The sequence below is a fragment of the Schistocerca gregaria genome, chromosome X (genome assembly GCF_023897955.1).
Source record: "Schistocerca gregaria isolate iqSchGreg1 chromosome X, iqSchGreg1.2, whole genome shotgun sequence".
NCBI lineage: Eukaryota > Metazoa > Arthropoda > Insecta > Orthoptera > Acrididae > Schistocerca > Schistocerca gregaria.
The window spans coordinates 652,156,258-652,180,143 of record NC_064931.1 but is presented as its reverse complement, the minus strand read 5'-3'; the positions used below and the strand labels follow the sequence as shown (position 1 = coordinate 652,180,143).

At 38.6% G+C, this 23,886-nt stretch overlaps 1 protein-coding gene across 6 annotated transcripts in view; it reads right to left on the bottom strand.

Annotated features, from left to right (window-relative positions):
* Nucleotides 1-2,213: 2,213 nt before the first annotated feature.
* LOC126298518 (coiled-coil domain-containing protein 28B) overlaps nucleotides 2,214-23,886 on the bottom strand; it is a 47,603-nt gene continuing 25,930 nt past the window's right edge. For all 6 annotated transcript variants that reach the window (XM_049989874.1, XM_049989871.1, XM_049989875.1 and 3 more), the window contains one exon: nucleotides 2,214-2,617. In XM_049989874.1, coding sequence (XP_049845831.1) covers nucleotides 2,376-2,617 — 242 coding nt within the window. In that variant the 3' untranslated portion in view covers nucleotides 2,214-2,375. The remainder of the gene's footprint in view (nucleotides 2,618-23,886) is intronic.

Genomic DNA, 23,886 nt, shown 5'->3' with positions numbered 1-23,886 from the left:
TAGCCTCCATCCCCAAGGTAGCCCACACACCTCACACCACGACTGAGCTCTGACCATCTAGAAATATTTAGTACTCTTTTCATTTCCATGTTCCCATTTGGGCCATCAAAGTTCTTTACACATACATGGCTGCACATAAATTTACTTGAACAACCCCGGCACTGCTTTGTTAGATATTCATAATCTAGTATCTTACCAGTTTCAATAAATGTGGCAGTTACAATCCCATTCAGAGAAATGTGACTTCTCTTCTGCCAAGATCCATCAAATGCTGCTACAATGTCTGCATTCTCAGACAAGGCTACTGCTTCTTCTGCTGCTCTTTTCATTGAATGTTCACTTACACCACACAAAGCATTACGTATTAAGTTATTGTATCTGTCAAACCTCAGTGGAGGTGGAGGCAAATCCATCACTTCACAAAAAGTCTGGGCAGCTCTCCTCCCCCTTCCAATAAATCATACTGCATAAGCAAGCTGAATATTTACACTGTAATGTTCACTATCAGTTACTGGCAAGGTCATAATATCACTGTGCATCTTACAAGAGTTACAGGCAAACACTAACAGACTTGAAAGACCTTCCTTGCAGAAATGTTCTCAGAAACGTCAATACTATCTCCACAATTGCAGTCCTTACATTTCACAGCACTTTCCAAAAGTCTTGACAGCATATTTAGGTTCACACTAACATTTCCGTTATTATTGCTGCTCACAATACTACTAGGCTTGTTCTTCTTACATTCAGAAATTGAAAGTTTACATCTAGAAGCACTGCCTGTAGACGAAGTTTCTGCGGGCGACTTTTTGAAGCAACTGATGTGTATTATTTGGCTGTGTTTGGAACTGGTTGCTGCGAAACTTAAGTTTGGGGCTAAATTTCTTTACCCTTGGCATTTGAAGCACAGGAAACATACACACAGAAACAAAACAACACACAATAACTACAAAACTACAAGCAAATGAAATTCCAAAATCATATTCTCAGATCCTTGTTTACATTCGAACCATAGCCTTCTAGATATGCCTGTACTTTGGTTCCGGGAGTCAGTGCCCTCTAGAATACACCTGTGTTAATGATCCGTAACTAATGACAGAAAAAAACGAAAGAACAAAATAATGCATCACGTATTCTGACGCACTTCAGACTGACAGATGGGCATGGCCCCTGTGCAACGTTACATTCAACCTCAATTTCAGAACAAACAGAAAATTATACTGCCCATACACTACACATTTTTTAAATCAGCATGAAATGCTCTTTTCTATAGGCCAAGAATTTTTTTTTTCAAATTTTTGGTCATTTTCACGAGCATGTTCCCTTAACAGAGGTTCAATTTAAGACGACAAAACTGGACATCTACGCCCAAAAGCAGAGAAATAAATTATGCAATATGCGACCAGAAAAAAACACAGCCACCCACAAAACAAAAAAGGTAAAAAAAAGTATAAGGAAGAACACATACACGAAGTCCAATAAAAAGGAAACATTACAGGAAGTAGTAGTAATTAAAGAATATACAAATAATTAAATTAAATACTGCCCTGTACCAGTTAAATAGGAAAGTATGACTACAACACAAATTTACAGGATTAGAGTAAGACAGTACTGGCATAAATAGCAAAATGAATTCTGAGAGTTCATTATGGAAGAAAAATATAAAAGACTGTTATAAAGAAGAAAATGGAGAGGGAGAGGGGGAGAGAGAGAGAGAGAGAGAGAGAGAGAGAGAGAGAGAGAGAGAGAGAGAGAGAGAGAGAGAGAGAGAGAGAGAGAGAGAGAAGGCTGCAAAACGAAAAGATCAGAGATGCTACTCAGTAACAAATGTAGGTGGAAACAAACATAGAGACTAGCACACTCAGAGTAAATTACAAGTAAGAGTATTCATTCGACAGCTGCTGAGATGTGACCTGCAGATACATCCATACTCACACTAATTTCAAAGTAACCTACATATTTTGATCACATTTCCTGCCAAATATGTAAAATAATTATAATGGCCTTTGGATCAAAGGAGACTGAAAAGCATAAGTGTTGAGTCATCAATACACTTTGGTTAAAGTTTTAAGATAGATTTGAAATACTTTTAATGGTCTTGAAATGTGTAAAAACAGTTCTCTGATGTTATCCTATCTGTGCAGAGTGAATGCAAAGTACATCAACCATGCTAAAATTGGAACAGGAATAACAGGGCTGAAAATAATTAACAAACAGAGGATTTATACATCTTATTGTCAGTTTCTTTCATATACAAACAATAACAAAGTAAACAGAATTATTTACAAAATACTTTTCCATCAAATTATGTATGGAAATCAAAATGATCAGCCAAAGATAATGGTACACACAATTGCATAGATGTAATTTACTGTATGTTAATCCTGTAACAAACAGCTATCATGGCTATCACTAGAAAATGAATGTAGCCTCTCAATTGAAATGCTAAGCTGCTCTAGTCTGTCCATAAGACGTTGCATATTTTCCTGTCCAGCACGTAGCCCCTCATCACTTAGTGGTTGGAAAAGTTCTTGCTGTGCACCTAAATCAAAATGTAAACGGGCAAGTTGTTCCTGTTGTTCCCTGATGCCTGTCATCTGCTCCATGCTACAGTCTTTTCCTATAACAAAAAATAACAACAGTAAGACTATAAGCCCATTCAGATCAAAGCAGTTACTGAATTTATATTATGAATCTGCTTATTCTAAAAACCATCATTTATGTTCATTAAAGGCAGATCTATCTATGCTTTATTTTATTTTATTCAATGCAATTATTCTGTCGCCATTCACACTGGAAAACAGTGTATACATTACTACATCTTTTAATTTTGTCAAGAAGATGTTTTTTCCACTGTAAGTTTATATTTGTATTTCATGAACTACACTGGAAACGAATTTCACTACTTCAGATTGCCAACTTTGCAGATAGTAATCAACATTTCAAATCACTCATGAAACCCTCAAAAGAACTAAAAAGAAAAAAACCCTCTTTATCATTCTGTAAACACAAAGAGAAAAAAATTCCACACATGAACCTACAATCATGTTTGTGCTATTTCTTCCAGTTTCTCTGTAACTCACACCTTTAAGTAATTTAATTCCAGTACAGAAGATTAATTTCATCTAGACAGTAAGATCAATATAACTACCATGAAATAAGAGGCAGAAAGGAAGTTTCATAATCTTCCCTCTCCCTTCCACTGACAAGAGCTTTCATCACGATTAGTTTGCAAATTGTGACTCAATGCAGACACTCACCATTACAATTGATGTGAAATAATTATATTCAGCAAAAAGACTGCTGTCTATTAAACAAGAAACATTATTACAGGATATGAATCAAGACATCATTAGACTGCATACATTTTCAGCAAACACAACACACTATGCAATTCACAATGAGGAGATGCTACCAGTAGCAAAACTAGTTCGTATATAGCCTGGTAGGAATTTTGAATAGATGTTTCACATTGTTTGCCAATAGCGCAGTTGCAAACATGTGCACTTAATTAGAAAATTGATCTTCAACATAACCATATGTAATTTACTGTAATGATCACAAATAAATTAAACTTTGTTTTATTGCAGCATCTGTAATCAAACAACTTAAATTGGAAAGAACACACAGAAAATGTTGTGGGGAAGGCTAACCAAAGGCTGCATTTTATTGGCAGGACAGACCTAATAAGGAGACTGCCTACACTACGCTTGTCCGTCCCTCTTTTTAGAATACTGCTGCACGGTGTGAGATCCTTACCAGGTAGGACTGACGGAGTACATCAAAAAAGTTCAAAGAAAGGCAGCACATTTTGTCTTATTGCGAAATATGGGAGAGAGCGTCACAGAAATGATGCAGGATTTGGGCTGGAAATCATTAAAAGAATGGTGCTTTTCATTGTGACGAAAATTCCAATCACCAACTTTCTCCTCTGAATGCGAAAATATTTTGTTGACACCGACCTACATAGCGCGGAACGATCACCATTATAAAATAAGGCAAATCAGAGCTCGTATGGATAGATATAGGTGTTCATTCTTTCCACGCGCTATATGAGATTGGAATAATAGAGAATTGTGAAGGTGGTTCGATGAAGCCTCTGCCAGGCACTTAAATGTGATTTGCATAGTATCCATGTAGATATAGATGTAATCAATTCATAAAGTAAAGTACTCACAAGCTCATCTGGTTGATTCTCTAATAGTGTTTACCAGTGACAGACCCTACAAAGCTGCCTCAATAAAAGAAATAAATGTGTGACATCTTCCAGCACATCTATATCATTATGTATAATTACTGTTCATCATCATTAATTTTAGTTAGATTTCGTGTCCTGACTTGCCTTATTCCAATTACAGCTTCAACTTCACCATATTATGTCCTCTTTAACCTCTTCACTGCCACCTTCATCTCACATGCTGCAGCTACACTTGTAGTTCAGGTGAACTTAAAATTATTCACGGCATTTAACAACTTCTATTACAAGTTTATAGGAGTAGTAGAGTAAACATAGTAGATAAGGTTTTGATGAAGAATCTATGTGCAGAAATTTACTGTTTCGATGGGAAATAATTTTGAAGTTTGAATTACTTTCACATCTCTTGGTCCACGATGCACACACAGCAGAGACAGTGAGCTCCGACATGAGTGCTTTACAGGAGCTGCTCCATGTGGCAACCCTCCTATTCGTAGCACAATGTGTTTCTGCGTGCCTGCTTTCATACACAAGGTCCACAAACCTTCGTGTGCATTTCTGGAGCACCATAGTCAACCCTCCTATTTGCGAACATACCAGTTTCTTGCAGCCACTGTTGTAGTCAGATGAAAATGGTGTATGGCGGACTCAGGCAATCAACAAAATGTTCTCGATACATGCATTGTGCAGCTTCACCATTACTTACTGTACCATGAAATAGAAAAATTTGAAAGTGATACGATCTTCTAACTTATTTTATATCCAAAGTACATTTCTGGTCATGGGGTACTTATCAAAATTTTATGTATGAAGTCCGATCTACAACCCCTAGAAGGCTGTAAAAGAAATTTTGGAACACACTGTATCACCAAAATCTTTCTAGTTATAACCACTAATCCATGGCTTATGACTGGAACAATGGAGGTGGAGCAGAAAACATACTCCTTACACTATATGAAATGTAGTTTCCAACTATTCTAAAGAATGCAGAGTAAAAAACATCGTTCTGATTACCACTTAGCTGAATAAAGAGAACTGACAGCATCTTACTGGTTTTCGAACTAAAGCACAGCTGGGGAAAAAAAGGAGAAAGGATAAAAAAAGCTCACACAACTGTCTCAGGTCTAGTGGGAGTCATTGCTAGTGCTACTTCCACAGTTCGTGGAAGATGTAAGTTCTGCATCTCCAAGTAGTATTACAAGCCTGCTTATGAAACAAGCAACTGAAATGCCATTCATGCTGGGAAGTCTTGTCTCAGATAATTCCAATGTGATTAGGTTATATACATTGGATATTTGTAATGCCTGTAGCAGAAAAGGTCACTGATTTTTCCTAACTTTCAGTGCCAGTAAACGAATATATCAGTCAAGAATTTTCTCCTCTGTAGTAACACTGAAACATGTAAATGGCACATTCCTTTACCGGTTCCAAAAGGAGCGCCTTATTATCTCACTCTACATGCAATGATAATGTTCCATCATATTAAGTTTTATTTTGCCTTTGAGAAGTAGGTCTCTTACGTGAGAAAAGAATAAGTACCAAGACACCGCATTTAATTCTCTCTCTCTCTCTCTCTCTCTCTCTCTCTCTCTCTCTCTCTCTCTCTCTCTCTCTCTCATTCGAACTGAAAATTGGCCAGAAACATTTGATTATATTGGCTGAGATGATAATACCAACAAACAAAACATGTTCAACAACATGCTTAGGAGGATTTCTCAATATTTACCACACTGACCATTTTAACCATTGTCCACTGTGTGGAATTACTTGTCTTAATGCAGTGTATTTAACAGATGCTCTATTGGTGTTCATGGTCTGAAGTATCTTCTTGTCTGCTTTGCAGCATTATTTCCATTCATTGCTCTGCTACCATCGTAAATTTGGAATGGAAACTGGTCAGTGAAATGTAAACCTTTTGTTGAGCAAATGCCTGTAACAAAAGTTACATAGTGGGGGGACTACAGTTCACAGGGCAATTAGAGAGGCGACCTTGATCAGTCCCTTTGCATGCTCTGGTGAGCCACCAAAGAAACAGTACTCTTTTAGCAATCACAAATGAGTGCTTGGTCTAATCTGTAACCTGTGTTACTGTTGTCCACTCAAGGTGTTCAGTGCTGCCCACAAACTGTACTTTACTGCATCTTACATGTTTCTATACAAAGTACTACATGCCGTAAATCGTGTTTGTTCCTGCTGTAGCAAACTTGGTGACAAATGAGGGTTATGTTTTCTATGCATTTTAGTGTCAGTGCTAAGTCACCCGACAAACATATCGATGGAAGAAATACTTCAATGTATCAATGCCCAGCAGCAAGCTTTCGTGGAACAGCAGCAGGCCCTCGCCACCACTCTAAATCAAGTGGCATCTGTGTGTTCGTGGCAAGTTGCTCTCCTGTCAGTGCAACCACTGCGCTTTTCAGCATTCGATGAATAGGCTGAAGATTGGAACTCCTACGAAACACGGTTACGCCAACATTTCCAGGTTTTTCGTGTGGATGATGCAAATCCGTGTAAGGCTTTCTTTCTTTCCTGGCTTTTGCTGTGCTTTTATCGTTTGTGCCAACTTGTGCCTTTGAAGAACCAGCCAGATTATCATTTGATGAAATATGCAAGCATATCTCAACCTATTACTGTGACAGAACACTTCATTGTGACACATGTAGAATTTTACTGTTTCATATTTATTTACCTGTAGACAACTGTTGTGTTGTATAGGCATCGTCAGATGGTTATACAAATGATTATACGTAAGGTCAGTAGTTTCAGTAGTTACATAGTTATACAGAATGTGGTACAAATGATTACACAAAAGTTAACATATGGTATATGATTATACAAAAGGTCAGTATGGTTGTATGACATAAATTACAGTTTCTTTGATCACAATCACATTTATAATAATAGAGAATCATATTTTTTCATTATGTAGGAATTCATTTATGCTATAGAATGCTTTCTCTTTCAACCATGCCTCTACCACCATTTTAAATCTATTCTCATGGAATTCCCTCGTTCCATGTGATGTATTGTTGTAAAATGTTTTGCCAGCATGTAAAAAATTATTTTGGATTTTACTCAAACGTGTCCAAGGAATGTCTAATAAGTTCCTATTTCTGGTTTCATATGAGCGCACATCTGACCTGCTTTCACACATGTGGGCATTCTCTTTGGGATGCATAAGTGCTTTAAGTATGTATAGACTGGGAACTGTAAGAATTTTGTGCTCAATGAAGTACTGTCTGAAAGAAGTTAAATTGCTCACACCAAAAATACATCTAATGGCTTTCTTCTGCCAGAGGAAAACATCTTTTGCCCCCAGCAGAGTTTCCCCAATTAGTATTCCATAATGCAGATGAGTACGAAAAAAGGCATGGTATGCCATAAGTATGCACTCCTTGTTGTCAGAAATGCCCAAACCAATCTTACAACATCTGGGCTGCAGACTTACACGGGTTGAAGCATCATTGTAAATTTGTCACTAATACCCACCACGAATCCTACACTGATCACACGGTGCATGATGATATTATTTGTCTGGTCCTGGATAGGGAAGTCCATGAAAAAGTACTTCAATGTGAGAATCTGACACTTATGTATGTGCTTAATATAGCACCGTCGTTTCAAGTGTCACAGGCCACAGGCAATCAGATTGCTGCATGGGAGGAGGTATCAGTAGGCACACTGCAAGTGTTCAGATGACAGGGAAGTCATTGCAGCAGTACAACCTTTGACTCAGCGTCACATGAGGGAGTGTCTGTTACATCCACAGCAGCAACAGGACACGTCACAGCAGTGGCCTTGTGCCCCCCTCTTGTCTTGCCCATACTGCTTTGTCCAACACGAGCATGCTGCATGCCTTGAGTGTTGAGCGGTTTGCAATAAATGTTGAAAGAAAGGCCACATTGCATTGGTGTGTAACTCCTCTTCAAATGTGGCCAACACAGTACAACTGTATCTCTACAATGACTGTCTTCCCAAACAAACTGTTTATTGGCTTGCATGGGTTCAATAAACCACTGAAAATGCAAGTGGACACCGGAGCAGCAGTGACTTTAGTAAATGCACAAACATACGTGGACTTGGGTTCCTCTATCCTCACACAGATTTCACGGAATTTGGTTAGCTACAGTAAACAGCAAATTCAAATCGTACGTCAGTTCTCTGCTCCGGTCTCTTACATATTTTTTGTTCACCCTCTCTCCTTCCTTGTCAAGGATCATTCCCATACCACAGACCTGTACGGGTTAGATGCGTTGAGTGCTTTCAGTTTCTCCATAGCCAATGAGATAAATTTAGTGTCAGATCAAGTTCCATATCAGCAACTGGAGTGCCCCTGCTCTGAGTTTTCGTGTCCATTTTCCCCTGGGCTCCATTGTGCTACCGGTATTCAGGCTCACATTACCACAAAAAGAGTCCACCCGCCCTCGGTTTTTCAGTGCTACAGATGCCTGTTGCGCTGCATGATTCTGTCAGAGTGAATTAGACCATTTGAATGTCAATCAATATCATTCGATGTATTTCTTCCAGTGAATGGGCTACACCACTGGTCATCGTTAAGAAGCTGATGGGTAAGCTTCACCTCTGCAGTGACACCAGTGTCACGATTAATGCACAGTTCATGATACATACACTTTGCTCTGCCCTGACGAGTTGCTTGCACAACTGTTAGGCGGTCACCACTTTTCCAATATTAATTTGTTGGATTTGTACCTTCAGCTTACGGTGGATGAGGCTACTAGGCACCTTCTCATTGTCAATACACCTTGTGGCCTATACCAATATCAACACTTGCCTTTTGGTGTTTCTAGTGCACCCCCTACTGTTTCAGTGTTTTTTACAACAGCTGACAGCCTCTGTAGCAGGCTGCATCAATTATCTCGACAATATCGTTGTTTCGGGTTCTTCCAATGAAGATAACTAAGCAATCTCTGATCACTGTTTTCTGTTTTGCAGGTCTCAAGTGCAATCTTGCCAAATCTCAATTTTTTCAGCCATCAATTGAGTAACTAGGTTTTGAGGTTTCTCACACAGGGGTCAAGCTGTTTCGTCATCATGCCAACGCGATTGTGGCTTTGCCATGGCCGACCTCTGGTAAGGAATCGCAGGCGTTTCCATAAGTTTTTAATAGAAGCATCCACCATTGCTCAGCCCCTGCATGCACTTTTGTGTAAAAATATGCCTTTTTTCTGATCCCCAGCCTGTAACTGAGCATTTGCTTTCCTTAAATCTAAGCTTCAGTCTGACCAATGTCTGGTCACTTTTCAGCCGGGTCACCATCTCGTATTGGCTACAGATGCCTCTCAGGATGGTCTTCACGTGGTGTTGGTGCACAAATACGCACACGAATCTGAAGGAAAAATTGCTTACACCTCTAAGGCATTAGCTCCCACTCAACAGAAGTATTCTGAGACTGAGAAGGAGGCTTTAGTGACTGTTTGCCCTCAAGAAATTTCACGTTTCCTTGTATGGTTCTAAGTTCCATTTAATCGTACGGACAATCCAACATATTATTTGCAGCAATAGGCTCTCTTCCTCTCCCGTTATCATTATCAGATCCATTACCAGTCAATGGCACAACACGCCAACAATGATGCCTTATCTCGCTTTCCAATCGGGCTGGACTCGGAGTTCACTCAGGATGAGTTGCTTTGTTTCTATTTATATATTGAGAACCAGAATGCAGTCAATGGTTTTTCCATCACTAGTGCCACGATAGCATCATGCCATACTTAGTTCTCTTGTGCAGCACAGTTGGCCACAGAAACCCATGGGCCATGCATCAGATCCCTTGAGTAATTACTTCTCCCTTCAGCACCACCTCTCTCTGTTTGACAAAGTTCTTTTGTTTGCTAAAGAGGACGCTGCTCCTTGGGTTGTGATTCCTGCTTCCTTATGCCATAATGTACTGTGGCCTCTGTATGTTGTCACTGGGGGACCTCTCACACCAAAGTTTTGGCCTGCTGGCATGTGTACTGGCCAGGCATAGAAGAGGACATTACATGGCTTAGCACTGCTTGAACTCACTAAGTTCAGCAACAGGCAGCCCTGAAAGCATCTTTTTCCACTCTGGTCAATGCCGCAGTGCCAATGGGAGCATCTACATTTTGATTTTGCTAAGCGCTTTCTGTATCAGTATCGGCTCATTGTAGTGGGCGCCTATTCCAAGTTTCCCTATATGGCACACTGTCAGTCAATGTCTACGGCGATCACTATTTCAGTCCTATCCAAGATTTTTTCAAATTTTATTTTTCTGTCTGTCAGACATTTTGTATCACTAGGCAAGTGATAAAAATTTTTTCTTGCAGCACTGTGCAAAACTTTTTGTGCTAAAGACAACCTTAATGTGGAGCAATGAATGTCATTTTTCCTTCTCGTATTGTAATTATGTACATCATTGTTTCTTTTGGACAGTAGCATATTATTCACAACAAATTTCAGGGAATAAATATACTATGAAGCAATAGTCAGAAAGCTCGACTCAAACAGATGTTTACAAGATGATCGTAGATAAACACCACATATTCTTACAACACATTTTTCCACAATGAAGATTTCCTTTCTTGAAGATGAGGTGCCCCAGAACAATATTCCATGTGACATTATTGAATGAAAAGATGCAAAATATGTCAACTTACCGATTTGTCTCTCACCAAGGTTTTTAATGATCCTAAGTGCAAATGTGGCTGATCTAAGTTGTTTTAGAAGTTCCAAAACTTGCTTTGTCCAATTTAAATTTTCACCAGTACTGACACCTAAGAATTTTGAAGTTTCCACCTTATTTATTACTTCCTTATCATTGGTGTAGTAACCCTAGATATGCAGAACTGAATATTTAATATCTTTTTTAAAACTGAGGGTGGAACCAATAGCAGAAAACCAGTCAAGGATACTTTTAACCCTTGAGCAGGCACACCTTTGTATAAAATGCACCAGCCACAAGTAACTTGTCTTATACTGTCCCATTGTTGCTTTAACTCTGCAAATCCATACCTATTCCTTCATTATCACTTCTGCTAATCCATTGCTAAGTTGTGCTGTCATACGTCCAAGTGAGCAGCAGTAATATAAAATAAACTGCATGCTAGGTGATGAAAAATGTAGGATTTATGCAAGAAAATGACCCAGATTCTGAGCTAGTGGCACAATCTGACAATGGGGCTGTTGTATATGAGATAATTAGCAATCTAATAAGCAGCTGGGTGTGACCTGATGCAACTATGCTGTTTAATGCTTCAAGTGTGCCATTACCGTGAGGTAAGACTGTTACAAGGCATCAGAGTGACATAATGAAAGCTTCTGTTGTTATTTTTTAATTAAACAGTGATTTAGCTCATATAATGGAAGTTTATTTTACCACTGATTAGTTACACTATGATTAAACTGCAATTTTGCTCATTCATGTTTATCTCAATAACATGAAGACAGCTCTTCTTTAAACGCATACGAAGTGCGCAGCACACCCACTCATGTTACAAAAAGTGGCACCAGGTTAAGAAAATTGTTTACCATTTCTTCTGTTTCTGTATGTAAGTTTAGATTAATTGCAATAATAGTGTCATCTGCAAAAGGAACCAATTCTACTTCATGATTTCTCCCCAGTCATAATTATGTCCCCGAACTATATTGATTTAACTACTAAGTACAATTTTCTGCATTTTTCTGGTTAGATATGATTGTCCACTGATTGGATATACCATCAATCCCACAAAACTTCAATTTGTCTAGGAGAATGCTGTGATTCACACTGTCAAATGTCTTAGATAGGTCGCAGAAAATACCAAACAGCATTGTTTTCTTATTTAATGCTTGTAAAATTTGGTGAGTGAACAGGTAAATGACATTCTCAAAAGAGCAGCTCTCCTTAAATGCACACTGTGATTTGCTGAGAATATTACTATACTATCTGCAACACACAACCTCCTCAAAGGTTGTGGAAAATGATGTCAACAGTGAAGCAGGTCAGCAGTTTTGACATCTTTGCTATGGAAAACTGTCTCGAGTTTGTGATGCATCACATATTTCAGCTAAGCCTGGCTTATTATTTGGGAACAAATCTCTATTAATCTACTGGAAACCCACCCAAACCAGATGAGCTTTTATTTTTGAAAAACGTAAAAGTTTCTTAATTTCAGAAAGAGAAGTTGGTGATACATTCATACGACTGAATTTTGAGCGTTACTTTTTCCACACACTGCTGTGATTTCTCTCTTGAGCTGTTTGTCCCTATGCTTTGTAGTATATTTAAGAAATGACTACTAAATATATTTGCTACCTGCAGCTCATTATTTGTAGCCCTTCCATACCATTCTGTAGTGATGTTATCTTGTTCTGTGGCTGGTTGTCCTGTCTCTCATTTCACTACATTCCATATAGCCTTAAAACTGTTGTTGGGATTACTGGTTTCTGACATAATGTGCATGTTCCTTGATTTTTCGTACCTTTTCTTAATAATTTTTGTCGTGAGCAGCTCCTACAGGATCTTTTCTTGTTCTTGCCAGCAGATACATTTTCCTTTTACTCTCACTAGATACTTTAATCCCTCTAGTACTTCATAGTTTTTTTTTTCACGGTTGTTTAATATCTTTTCTGATTAGCTTATGTGAAAAGCTATTTTCAAATAATGACATGAATTTATCCAAATAATGAGACGAATTTATCATGGAATAGATTAAATTTTATGTTAGCATTTGATTCTTCATAAATTTTATTCCAACCATCATCTGTAAACTATTCTTAAAAACATTTGTCCTGGAGTCATAAATTATTCTAGCTGATTTCCAATTAGAATTATCGATCCTGTACGGCACTGTCTTATTTATCCCAATTGTGCACCATGATCAGAGAGAGCATTTGGTACCTGGTAAACAGTTATTTTTCTGCTTTGAGCTCCACTCAAGAAAACATCATACGGTAGGATCCTACTGTCTACGTTGGAAAGTTAATTACTGAGATTAAATTGCAGGATCCAAATAATGTTTCCTGAGCATTTTTCCTATCAGAATCATTTAGAAAATATAAAACAGAGTTACTAAAGAATAGTAACTGCTTGCTGCTGTCCAACAGATGGAACAGTAAGGAATCTATATTCCTCATAAATGTGAGGGACATTCAACAAGTAATGCAAGACTTTTTCTTCTGAAAGCAGGTTGGTTATATTCAGGATTCCAATACATCATATGATTCACTACTCTTTTGAATAAGAAATCCTGTTTTTCAATATAATCTCTGTTCAATGCGACAAACCTATGCAACCTAACTGGGAGGGCATGTATACCCGTGCGATACCATTCTACTGGTCAACATCAGAGCCAATGTCTTGCCGCAGCAATAACCACCACCATCACCATAATACTGATTTGTAATGCCTTGTAATGTGCGAACAATTCTACACTGATTGTCCTTCGCTGATCTTTATGAACTTTTGTTAGCTGGAGAGGAATCCCGTGGGCACACAACTTTTGAGTACAACTGGTGGATGAGTGTGTCAGCACTACCAAAAAGAGATGTCCGGCTGAGCAGTGAGGTGTTTATTTGTGATCTGTTGGTCACTTGGAATGACAGTATATGCACATTCCAGCATTGCAGGAGTCACAGGTGTGGTTACGTGGTGCTTAGATAGACATCCTGTGCTCATATTTTCAGAGCTCTCTAAACTTTCTGAACAGCAAGAAGCTCTTCAATCCTCTAACATTTTCATGTGATAAGCTAACCTTACTGTTTTGTGCACACTTAAGCATTTTGTAAGGCTCATCTGTTATTTTTAGTTCTGTCAAAACAGAGATCTTTCACATCTAGGGGTACTTCACCAACAATTAAGTAAAACACATGGTGAGGAAATAATAAATAGGCTGGAAACTTCAAATTCTTAGGTTCCCATATTGATGAGAACTTGAACTGGATAAAGCACATTCTGGAACTTATAAAACAACTGAATTCAGCCAAATTTGCTCTTACAGGGTGACAATTACTGAATTATATGGAGAAAAAAAGACCATAACAGCTTAAAAACTATGGCAAGCATCCACTTTATTCAACATTTAAACGTCACTACAGATACTCAGATTTAGGTTATGACATGTTCAATATGCCTACCATCACTGGCAATGGTGTAGCGCAGACGAATAGAAAATTCTGTAAGACCTGCTGAAGTGTTGGGACATCAATGCTGTCGATGACCTCCTGAAAGGCTGTTTTCAGCTCAGCAATGGTTTTGGGGTTATTGCTGTGCACCTTGTCTTTAATATAGCCCCACAAGAAAGGCATCCTGTCAAAATCAGAGTCACTTTGGGTAATGGGGATGAAATCATCTTCCAAAACCTTCACATACCATTCAGTAGTCACCGTACCCTCAAGGAATATCGCACCAATTATTCCTTAACGGAACATTGCACACCACAGAGTCACCCGTTGAGGGTGAAGAACTTTCTCAATCGTGAAATGCGGATTCTCAGTTCTCCAAATGCATCAGTTTTGCTTATTGATAATCCCATCCAAATAAACGTGGGCTTCGTCACTAAACCGAACAACACACGCACATACTAATTCCCATCATGCCGTGTGACCAATCGTGCAGTTTGAACATCCTAAAGCAAGCCATTCACAAGTCGTGATGATTTTATTTCATATAATTCAATAATTGTCACCCTGTACAATCATTGCAAATTGTGGGGGGAGACGAATCAATAAGTTGACATATTCATTCAATAATGTGATATGGTATAGTGTTCTGATGTAACTCATCTTTATGAAAGAAAGTCTTCATTGCACAAAAGCGTGCTATAAGAATAATGTGTGGTGTTCACCCACAATCACCTTGTAGACATCTGTTTAAGAAGTTGGGCACTCTGACTACTGCTTCACAGTATACTTATTGCCCCACGAAGTTTGTTGTAAATAATTTACTGCGCTTCAAAAGGAACAATAATCTATATAATTACAATACCAGAAGGAAAACTGACATTCATTGCTCCATGTTAAGGTTATCTTGAACACAAAAGGTGTGCACAATGTTCCGGTGTAAAGTTAAGTGCCGGCATGCCAGTTGGGAATGTTACACCAGAGAGGACTGAGAAACGACATCAGCGAATTGCACACTGACTAACCCCTCTCCAGGACGACAACGCAATGGCAGCACCATCTACACAAAGAGAACATACGCACTGCGCTGCCTGGCCACAGCCCCAGTTCTGCGAGTTCTAGATCAGTGTCAAGACATGTAACCCCAATAGAAGCATTCACTGTATTACTTCTCTTGTATTAGAAACTGTATATACTGAAGAGATCTCTTGTTTGTCTGTCACTCTTTGCTCATGACATCTGTATTTCTCAAAGTTACATTGCCATTTATTTTCTGTAAATAAAATTAATACAATTTGCTTGAATTGTTGTCTTGCGATCCAAGAAAGCAGATTTCCTAGGCACCCCACATTTGGCGAGTAGGCAGGATACAGCACACAATGATGCAATAAATATTTTTTCTCTCTTACCCAATGATATAAAATGTCTGACAGACAGCAAAATAAAATTTGGAAAATAACTGAAAAAGTTTCTCCTTGACAACACCTCCCATTCCATAAAAGAATTTCTATTACTGCAACATTAAAAGATGGAGTTGGAATTACTAACTCATATCTGTATTTTTTTAAATTAAAGAACTTATAAACGTTCAGCATGTAGCCCTACTTACAATTTTTTTGTGATGCGAGTGTAAAATAACTGGTCCCACATCTCTACGATTTATCATGGAACATGAAGCTAACTAACCAATCAACCAAAATCTTCCTACAAATTCCTTATGTCTTCTGTCAGTTGGCTAAGGATGGCACTTGGCTTCAAAGCACTTGTGACCTGGTACCCTGTTCCTAATTAGTCCTGTACCATGTGGCCTACACCCCTTCCATGGCTACTGCCTGGCAGTACCTTTTCTTCGTACTCTCCTTTGCAACTGACCTTTACTTAGTTTCTTTGCTAGAAGTCTGCTGCACCTTACAGTAATCTACTGCTGAATGAGGCTATTTCCCACCTACTCCAGATACCATGTCAAATTTATTATATAGCTCCAAAACAGATGAAGTTGAAGAGCTCTTCTCTTTTCATCCATTACTTGTTATCTTTACCCAGTTTCTCTGATCTCTTACTCCCCCCTCAACCCATATAATTCAAATTTCACATACTCTAATTCAGCCTGAACGCCACAAAGGTTTGTCTCTCGTTCAGTGGTTCTCTTGTCTTTCTTGTAGAGTCTACTGGAAAGACATGAGAATCACTGAACAGGAGATGTGTGCCACACACAGTAGAGTTTGATGAAGATATAATTATGAATTTCAAAAATTATCCAAAAATTGCTTACGGGTTATAGTATCAGATTTACAGACCTGGAATAATTCACATCATAAAACCAATTCTGCATTTTACATTGTTCTGCTTGTACATGTACTATTTACCCATGTATAAGATGACCCTAAAGATAAGATACACCCCCCCCCCCCCCCCTATTTTTAAGAGGCTCCTAGGGATGGCATTTGTTGATTGTCTACATTTTGATAATACAAGTAGATACCAAATAAACTAAACTAAATTGTTTGCATTAATTTTTATCTTCACAGCCTTTTTTTGTTTTCTTAAACTGTTGGCTGTGGTATCACTACTTTTGATCATTATCCGAACAGTACAGCTGTGAAAGTTGTATCTTCACTGTCATAGATATTTGGCTGTTTCTTCTAAATATGTTTCAATTTCTCAGGCTGTGGTTATGGAGGGACCCAGGAACACAACTTTTTTTCTGAACTCATAGCCTATTTCCCTTCTATAATGACCTGAGAATGTTACAATGTCTCTTGCTTCCAAACATGTTGTCTGCCTGCTGCACTGACATTGGCTGCTTAGAAACGAGCAGCTGACACACCCCCTTTCACTCCCATCGTACCTCATGGTGAGCATCAACAATGTTGCTGCATGAAACACTTAAGTACATCATTTGGTCATCTAGATTTTTAGCATCTCCTGCAGAAATGTATACCATTGCCATTGTTGAGTGTTTGTCCAATTTTAAAGTCAAGTCAATTCAATTCCAATTGCAACATAGCAGATATTCATAAAAAGCCGAAGTATGCAGTGTACACTCCCATAGCTGGTAACACAGCATAGTTTCTGGCCACTTCCTACTCCCCTCCCTGCTTTCATCCTAGCTCACAGCCAAGCTGGTGTCAACTGTGCCCACTCCAACGTTCCATAGTGCTTGTGTTGAGCAACAGGGAAACATGGTTGGCAATACCTTCTGGGGAGCAGGTCATACGTAACAGCAGCAATTAATACATAAATAAAAGATCCCAATCATGATTCACTCCAATTCTCGAACTTTTGCTCATCCCACAATATAGTGAAATCTGTTGGTACTACTGCACAATGGATCTTTCCACTGTAATTTATTCTTGTGATAATGTTGCAATCAGTTCAGTGTGATTTATTTTGTTTTTAGTCACTTAACTCTGGGTTAATTTTCTCTCTGTTTTTTTTTTAAGTGAGGCAAAATTTTTCCCCGTTACTCTAATATGTGAACACCAAGTGAATTTCTCATTTGCAACACTGGTAAATCATTACAACTTCTCATAATAAAATAAAATACTGACTTGGATTCAAAATCAAATACTGGTTTTTGAAGGACAAGATGTTTGCCTTTGAATGTTACTTTCAGTTAAACAGCAGTATTAATGTATGTATGCAATATCCATACACATACAGGGTGTTTCAAAAATGACCGGTATATTTGAAACGGCAATACAAACTAAACGAGCAGCGATAGAAATACACCGTTTGTTGCAATATGCTTGGGACAACAGTACATTTTCAGGCAGACAAACTTTCAAAATTGCAGTAGTTACAACTGTCAACAACAGATGGCGCTGCGGTCTGGGAAACTCTATACTACGATATTTTCCACATATCCACCATGCGTAGCAATAATATGGCGTAGTCTCTGAATGAAATTACCCGAAACCTTTGACAACGTGTCTGGCGGAATGGCTTCACATGCAGATGAGATGTACTGCTTCAGCTATTCAATTGTTTATGGATTCTGGTGGTACACCTGGTCTTTCAAGTGTCCCCACAGAAAGAAGTCACAGGGGTTCATGTCTGGCGAATAGGGAGGCCAATCCACGCCGCCTCTGTATGTTTCGGATAGCCCAAAGCAATCACACGATCATCGAAATATTCATTCAGGAAATTAAAGACGTCGGCCGTGCGTTGTGGCCGGGAACCATCTTGCATAAACCACGAGGTGTTCGCAGTGTCGTCTAAGGCAGTTTGTACCGCCACAAATTCACGAAGAATGTCCAGATAGCGTGATGCAGTAATTGTTTCGGATCTGAAAAATGGGCCAATGATTCCTTTGGAAGAAATGGCGGCCCAGACCAGTACTTTTTGAGGATGCAAGGACGATGGGGCTGCAACATGGGGCTTTTCAGTTCCCCATATGCGCCAGTTCCGTTTATTGACGAAGCAGTCTATGTAAAAATAAGCTTCGTCAGTAAACCAAATGCTGCCCACATGCATATCGCCGTCATCAATCCTGTGCACTATATCGTTAGCGAATGTCTCTCATGCAGCAATGGTAGTGACGCTGAGGGGTTGCCGCATTTGAATTTTGTATGGATAGAGGTGTAAACTCTGGCGCATGAGACGATACGTGGACGTTGGCGTCATTTGGACCGCAGCTGCAACATGGCGAACGGAAACCCGAGGCCGCTGTTGGCTCACCTGCTGCACTAGCTGCGCGTTGCCCTCTGTGGTTGCCGTACGCGGTCGCCCTAGCTTTCCAGCACGTTCATCCGTCACGTTCCCAGTCCGTTGAAATTTTTCAAACAGATCCTTTATTGTATCGCTTTTCGGTCCTTTGGTTACATTAAACCTTCGTTGAAAACTTCGTCTTGTTGCAACAACACTGTTTCTAGGCGGTGGAATTCCAACACCAGAAAAATCCTCTGTTCTAAGGAATAAACCATGTTGTCCACAGCACACTTGCACGTTGTGAACAGCACACGCTTACAGCAGAAAGGCGACGTACAGAATGGCGCACCCACAGACTGCGTTGTCTTCTATATCTTTCACATCACTTGCAGCGCCATCTGTTGTTGAAAATTGTAACTACTGTAATTTCGAAAGTTTGTCCGCCTGAAAATGTACTGTTGTCCCAAGCATATTGCAACAAACGGTGTATTTCTATCGCTGCTCGTTTAGTTTTTATTGCCGTTTCAAATATACCGGTCATTTTTGAAACACCCTTACAAGAACTTTTATTGCAAACCTGTGTAAATACAACAGAAGTTTGTAAGTTGATAGAATTTTATTTTATTTCCTCTGGTGTTTTACAGAATTGTCAATTTTAAAGCAGAGCTTTAGATTGTTGTAGTCATTAGTGCAATTAAATATGAGAAATCATGAACTAACACCCTGAGTCAAATGTCACAATTGTTCCATCAAGGTCAATACTGTATCGAGCGCTTCGGTATATTGGGAAGTCTCGAGCCTATTCCAATGCAAACATTGTTTGCTAAGCCCCACCCTTCACGATTGTTCAAAATAAATTCGTACGAAATCTCAACAGGCAAAGCTTCACCTGTAAACGTAAGATGACATCTATACTCATCTATTAAACAATGTAAAATCATTGACTTCAGCAGGAATAGTTTAATCTGCGAATATAAGACAACACTAAATTTTTCCAAGAACGACTTTGAGGAAAAAAAAATCATCTTGCAATTGCGTAAATAAGGCAAACACTCTGAAAACCTGTGTATGTTACATAAATACAAAATGTCTACGGCTAGCTACACAAAGATACTACATCACTGAATACTTTACTACAGTTAGGAAGACAGTTCCTGCTAGTTTCAGAGGTAGCTTGTGGACATTATATGGTCTTTTAAGAACAAAAATTTAATAATTTTCCTTCATTTGTGTCACCCCTCCATCCCTTACAGAAGATATCTAAATCCGGGTGACCAGCTGCCCCCCCCCCCCCCCCCCCCCCTCAGTACCTAGGGTTGGTTGGTTACATCCATCCATCCATCCATCCATCCATTCTGGAATCATCTCACAATGATGTAGGATTTTTCATTATAATACAATGAAATGATAGTGCAAATTATACATATCTATATCTATCTACATACTCCCCAATCCACCATACGGTGCATGGCGGAGGGTACCCTGTACCACAACTAGCATATTCTCTCCCTGTTCCACTCCCAAACAGAACGAGGGTAAAATGACTGCCTCTGTACGAGCCCTAATCTTTCTTACACATAGAATATATGGTTTTACAAGGTTAGGACAGGTGGTCAGCCATGGTCTTGCTGAAAGAACCATCACAGCATTTGCCTGAACTGGTTTAGCAAAACCAATGGAAACCTAAGTCAGCATGGCCAGACAGAGCAAACTCCATCCTCCCAAATATGAGGACAGTGTATTATCTACTTTATCTCATTCAGTTGATCCCTACTGCACAATTTTTTTTAATATCAGTTTGTACTGGAAAATCACAACATAAACCATAGTTCATCACTGCACACACTATGGACACAAACTGGTGACTTTCTACTTAAAGAGTTTTTCCATTAGCAGTACAGCAAAGACTTCAAGAATTAAAGGTCAATACATCATTAAAATTACATTTTCCTGACAATTAACAAAATTATTTGGATAGAATCCAGAAAAACTGTTCCACGATGTAATTTGTCATTTCTTGTATTTCAGTATCAACACAAATATACTGTCATTTCCACACCATCTGGCTTTCAAACTCTCTCTCTCTTAAGTCTTACAATTGCAGTAGAGATCTATTTGTTGAAAGAAGAAATTTCATTCTGTTTTCAGCTATTACAGTGCAACTTCATTCAGCCAAAAGTAGTTATAATTAATATCATACAGGGTGTCTCTCTTAAGAGTCATCAGGTGCATTTCCCCTGGTGTTTCATCAGTTATCTGCAATTTCGTGTTTGCAATATGTAACTGGAGTCAGCCCTAATGAACACCACTCATCACATCTTTCATATGATTCCCAGCATCGAAGAAAACCATCGGTTTGTTTCGTGTTAAAAAACAAAACGATTTTTAAATCAGAATTATACATACCCATTTGACAGTGCCCCATGTTAGTCTAGTGCAGCAGTCGGCAACTGCTGGGCCATGGTCCAGGCCTGAACCACAGAAGGTCAAAAACTGGTCTGCCAGAAATATTTTGAAAATATGAATTATATACTCAAATTATTTAAAAAGTATTTTTCTGTAGATAACTATTCGTTTGAGCATCATCCTTATAATTTTTTCTGGTAGTGTACAATTAACTGCTGAATAATTAGAACTCTTAAAGATTGGTTATAGGCAGATTAAATACATAGCTGCTATGCCGTGCAGCTCATTAGAGTGTGCTGAAGAGCGGAGGTGGAAAGGAGCTAGCTGGCCGACTGGCGCAGCATGTTATGTCGATCCACATAAAAGCTCTGTACACACAAATGCAACACAAGAATTTTATTTAATGAACAAGGGAATTTTATAAATCATTTCAGACTCTAGTAACTTCCGAAACCTGTTAAATCAGAGATGGCATATTCATTTAAACACCTTTTTTTGTGCTTGTAACTCAAACGATAGCTTAAAGTTACTTTATAGAGCTTCGGGTGAGTTCAGTTGTTGGCCGTGATCTTTGACAACGAGGTGCCTCCTTTGCGGTGTGTTGACATGGCTGTGTTGGGCACCAGTATTTTTACAAAGAACAAATCTAAATAAAGTACATAACTTTTGTCACCATTTCATCAGTAGTTGTTGCAATCTTGTACGGAGCATTTTGTTATTACCGAGGCTTATAATGTGTCTTTTACATGGATATGTATCCTAAAAAGCATGAAGTTGATAGTGAAAACAGGAAGTTTTTGACTGAGTGGACTGAACAACATTGTTTTAAGCTGCCTGACAGGCCCGGGACTATTCCAGTTTGCCTCATATGCAACAGAACTGTTGCTCTTGTTAAAGGTGCTAATTTAAAGTGAAAGTACAAAACAACTCAACAGCAGTTCCATAAAAGGTTTCCTCTGGATAGTGAAGCTCATCAAGAAAAACTCCCGGCATATCTAGCTTCTGTCGAAAAGCATAACCTACCTATTTCACTCTATGAGTGAGCAAGAAAAACCTGCATAAGCATTGGGTGCTTAACAAAAACCAGAAGCAATTTTCATACTCTGAGAAGAGAGAAAGGATGTTGTTGCTGCAATTCAAAGACCAAAATTTTGGTTGCTGACAATATAAGTAGTTTGGTTGAATTTCTGCATAAGGCGCTTTGCTATGCCATAGCACTAGATGAATCATGCAAGGTTATTGATGAAGAACAAATGTCATTTTTGTTCGATCTTCGGATATTGAAAGTAAAGAATTTAGGGAAGAATAACTAACAATATTGTCGTTGAGAGGCAAGACTGGCGGAGAAGATTTATTCAAGACTTTTGATGACCTCATGATAAAATCTAACATTAATTATGACAGAATGGTGTTTCAACTGATGGGGCCCCAGAAATGATTGGCAAAGAAAGAGGACTAGTAAAAAGAGTCAAAGATAAGAATGCTGGGCAACTATCTTATAAGGGGCATAATTCACCAGGCAGGCCATTGTGGAAAACTTAGTGTGACTCTCAAAGAAGTAATGGACAGGTTGATCAAATAAATTAATTTTTTGAGGTCTCATTCTGCACTACAGCACAGACAGTTCAAAGAGCTTGTTATTGAGTGTCATTCAATGCATTCTGACTGACTGAAATATGACAATGTTTGTTGGCCAAGTAAAACTAAAGTGATTGAATGTTTCTGGGAAACAAAAAGTACCATCCTTTCTTGAAACACATTCCAAAACATTTAAATGTGCCAAATACCGAGCAACATGGAAATGAGAAACTAATATGTGAGCTGATACAAAGTGTGTCTTCTTTTCACAATAAGCTGGATAATTGAAAAACACATTTAAAGTCAAGAATTTTTTCATTTTCCAACAATTTCTGAATAAAAATAATTCTCAAATAGACATTTGAGTATTTTCAAATTTTATGTCGGATCTTAATGAGGAATTTACAGCAAGATTCCAAGACTTTTCAGAGACAGAGAAGCTGTCTCGATTCTTAAAATTGTCTTTTGTAGTTTCTCCAGTGGCAGAATGCACGGATGTGGCTGTGAAGTTGTTCTGCCTTTCAAAGCCTTTACTCCAAAAGAAGATAACGTACTTGCAGGAACACACTTCCTTGCAAATGTATAAAACTACATCTGCTGAAGAATTTTGGAGTAAAAATGTCCCAGAAAAATGGAAAATTGCAAAAAAATAGCCATATACTTGGCAACTATGTTTGGCCCTACATACATTTGTGAAATTTCATATTCAGAAATGAATTTTCTGAAGAACAAGTATCGCTCAAGATTAACAGCTGGCCACCTTCAAAACATTATTCACATAAGCTCCTCCCCATGTAAACATAACTTCAAGAAACTGGCTGAAGACGACAAATGTAATTTCTCCCATTGGGTTTTTTAATACAAATATGCCTACATATTTTACTTCATATTTTGTGAGTGAAAATTAAAATTAAAAATGGCACCGAATGTTTTTTTCTGAATTTCCAATACAAGTATGCCTATCTATTGTATTTCATATTTTT